General features: G+C 37.3%; 1 protein-coding gene across 1 annotated transcript; it reads right to left on the minus strand.

Moving 5' to 3' along the window:
* Positions 1 to 2955, minus strand: LOC131596709 (probable CoA ligase CCL5). Its single transcript, XM_058869452.1, has 5 exons — positions 1613 to 2955; positions 865 to 1010; positions 703 to 770; positions 511 to 613; positions 1 to 404 (listed from the first exon to the last, which is right to left on the minus strand). Exons 1-5 carry the CDS (start codon positions 2817 to 2819, stop codon positions 291 to 293), a joined length of 1638 nt encoding a protein of 545 aa, XP_058725435.1. The 5' UTR covers positions 2820 to 2955; the 3' UTR covers positions 1 to 290.
* Between the last annotated feature and the right edge of the window lie 1105 nt (positions 2956 to 4060).

The raw sequence follows: 4060 nt of genomic DNA on the forward strand, positions 1-4060 counted from the left end.
TTGAAATGTATAGACTAGCTTGCATTGCATTATGAAAATGAAATACACAAAATCTGTCATACAAGGTTAAGCCTCATACAACTTATAGCAACTACAATTAGTTATTCTCAATAACTAACTCTCACCTAGATTCTAACAACCTAGTAGAAATCAATCACAACAGATACAACTAACTTGACTTCATAGACTTGATAGTTACAACAATAGCGAGGTTTGCTAGTTACACAAGCAACTTCGCTAATATCAACTATCCTTTATTCTCAACATATACTATTCAATCTCAAAAGCATTCAGAGTTTAGACGAAGCAAGCGCGATGAGATCCTTCCGAAGAATTTTACCAGATGGATTTTTAGGTATGGAAGATATAAATGCCACTTTTCGAATTTTTTTGTATGGAGCCACCTATATAGAATATTAAAAAGAAATAATTAAAATTTTTATTTAGTTTTGAATCTCAAAATCAAAAGATGTAATAAAAATTGTTGAGAATTGTTCCAAAGAAACAAACCTGTTGTGCAACAAAATCCATAACTTGGGCTTGAGATATGTTACTTCCAGGCTTCCTTACCACATATGCCATTGGATACTGCCCAACTTCCTTATCTGGGAACCTGATATTTATATACATAGAAAACATGATTTGAAGCAGACAAAACTAAGATCCTAGTCTAATTGATATGTATATGAAAGGTTTACTTACGGTATGACAGCAACATCCAAAATGTCAGGATGAGTGAGTAACAAAGCCTCTAGTTCTGCTGGAGGGACCTGTAAAACAACACAACAATAATTTATCTTCCTCTTATCTACACAAACTAAACAGTACAAGTCTTTATAATTAATAAATGAATCAAGTTATAACCTGATATCCCTTGTATTTGATGAGCTCTTTCAAGCGATCCACAACAAACAAGAATCCATCAGTATCAATATAGCAAACATCTCCTGTTCTTAACCAACCCTCTGAGTTAATAGTCGATGTAGTTGCCTCCTCATTGCTAAAATAACCTGCCATCACCAACCATATCTTTCATGTTCATTCAACTTTTATTTTATTCACTCTGATGCGTACGTCTAATATGAGCAACCAATTGTAGTATGTCTTTATTCATTCATGATTTTGTTTTCTTTTATCAACTACTATTATACTGCTAAACAGCTTGAACAGTCATACACGTTTAATAAATGGTTACTATTAAGCACTTTTTAATAAAAATGAAGAGGGAAGGGAAAGTATGATGACGCACTTGTCAAAAGTCTAAGTTTTTATTCATTCATAACCTTTATTCTTTCTTTTACTACTATTTTTATTTTAGTCATACACGTTTATTTTAACAAATGGTTAGCTGTGATTACGTACTTTTCAATTAAAATGTTGGATGGTTAGGCATCTAATCTAATCAAGGATAAGACCAAAAAAGTATCTTAAACAAATACTAATCTCGTGTTTTAAAAAATAAACTCGTGGATCCAAAAGGATGTTTTTATCTGTCAACTCTAATTATTTATTTATTCATTTAAATAAAAAACATGGAAATTAAATAATTAATTAGTTGATAGAAAACAAAATAAACACATGGAAAAAGGAATAAAAGAATAAACAAAGAAACCTTTCATGATGGTGGGACCCCGAAGCCAAAGCTCACCGGTCCGGTTAACCGGTAGCGGTTTACCAGTTTCAGTGTCGACAATCATAGCCTCCGTCGAAGAAGACACTAGCCCCGCCGTGCCGTACCTACGACTCTCTTCCAAAGATTCAGTGGAAGATCCAACTCCAGACGATTCTGTCAGACCATAACCCTGAAGGATCTTAACATTACGGTACTTTTCAATAAACCCTTCCGTAACTTCTTTACTCAGAGGAGCCCCACCGGACAGCACCGTATGAAGGGAACTCAAATCGTACTTGCTATTGATCGCATCGGCGTTGTTCAGCATAGCAACCAGTATGGGTGGCACCAGCGGTAAGAACGAGGCTCTGAATTTCTGAATGGAAGAAAGCAGATCATGCATCTCGAATTTGGAGAGAACAACGATGGTTGAACCTAATGCCAGAAGCCCTGTAGCGAACACGGCGAGACCGTATATGTGAAACATAGGAACCGTGCATATGAATGTTTCTCCACGATTCTCTTTTGATTCACTGAACCTATCCATGATGATTTGAACCATGGCTATGAGATTCTTGTGTGAAGAAACTACTCCTTTGCTGGGTCCAGTAGTTCCGGATGAGTAAAGTAAAGTGGCCGTGTCGTCCTGGTTGATTCGCTCTTTCATTCTACTCAACTCCGGTTCCTTCTCCATCATTTTCTCCAGTGTGTTTGTTGATGATGAGGATGAGTTACCGCCGGTGTCCATGAGAATAACTGGGAGTGAGGGTGATGCTCCGGTGATTTTGGAAACGAGTTGAGGGGTTGTGAAGGCAAGTACGGGTTTGGAATCGGCGATCTGTTTTGCGATTTCGCGTGTTGTGTTGAGGGGATTAGTGGTGGTTATGATGGCACCGAGGGACATGACGGAGAGACAGACTATAGGGAAATAGATGGAGTTGGGAGAGAGGAGGAGGATGACGTCGCCTTTTCGGATTCCCATGGTGGAGAGTGAGGAGGTGACGGAATCAACTGCTCGCCAGAGTTGTTGGTAGGTGAACTGACGGGCGGTGGAGGCGTCGATGAAGGCGATGTTGCCGTGATGGGCGCGTGAGGAGATGAAAGTGGTGGCATCTAAGGAGTGGTTTGGAGGAAGAGAGAGAGGTTTTCTCTTGCTGTAGAAGATTGAATTGGAACTACAAAATCCACTTCTTGGGTCTTTCACCATTTCTCTCTTGTGTTACTTCTATGAAACTGGTGGTGCTAACTATGTGTTATAACTTATATGTAGTATCGTGGAATGTCACCGTGATTCATGTGGGAATTGTGATGACCCCCCTGATATTATATTCTCACTAATAATTCGACTTTTTTTTTATTACCAATAATTCAATTTTTTTTTTTTTTACTTGAAATCTATTTGTTTTGGTTAATTAGATAAATGGCATAAAGTCTCTATAAAGGCATAAAATCCTAAGTGTTAGCGGATACATGCGTGTATGTATTTTGAGTTTTGGGGGAGTGATCCAATGGACGGTGCTCGCAATACAACGGTCATACGTGCGGTGGACGGTATTTCCAACTTTTCCATTTTATTTCTTTTCATTATGCCACTAATTTTCTTAGTGCTATTCTCATTGCCTTATTCGATGTTTACTCATGACACAATTTGTACCAACCATAAAAATATCTTATCACATGAGTTTGAATTCATCAAATTTATTTGAGTTTGTTTAAATTTCCTACACTCACTATAATGTAAGGGAAATTTAATTCTAGCATATAATAAACACACTATGTTCTGAAAATCTCTATAGTGCTCTTTTCGATTTACACATAAAATTTGATTTGTTGAGGGTAATTCTAATCTTTGAAAAACAATTTTTTTCATTCTCTATGTTCAACCTTTCATATTTTGTCATGTCATATGCACAGCATTTGTAATGATGTCTGTTTCATTACCAATGCTTCTTTTTTTTTTTTTTTATAATCAAAGAAGGTATATATTAAACAAGCACAAGGGGTGCTAACCCACAAATACAATAGAGAAAAACCAAGGCATTTCCCACACCAAACAAGACCTCCCAACCTACTAATAAAACAAACAAACACCAACAATCAAAAACACAACACCGGATGTGTACACCAATTCCCCCAAAGAGCCGATTCTCTAACTTGGGAGGAAGAGAGGAACCATTCCCAAGACAAGAATTTAATCAAGCCCACGGTATCAAACCTATCTAAATCAACCCCTCTAAAAACAATCTCATTCCTACACAACCACACACCCCAACAAAAGGCCAACCCAAAGAGCCACCTAGAATTGAACTTAAACTTGAGTTTACATATAGTTTCCAAAAGACAAAAACGGTTAAGAAAAGAACCCGGAAAAAGCGTACCATCCAAATCAAGCCATTCGCAAAATTTCGTCCACCAAAGAGATGTAGTCGAACAACGAACAAAGAGATG

This window comes from Vicia villosa, linkage group LG4 (assembly GCF_029867415.1).
Source record: "Vicia villosa cultivar HV-30 ecotype Madison, WI linkage group LG4, Vvil1.0, whole genome shotgun sequence".
NCBI classification, from domain to species: Eukaryota; Viridiplantae; Streptophyta; class Magnoliopsida; order Fabales; family Fabaceae; genus Vicia; species Vicia villosa.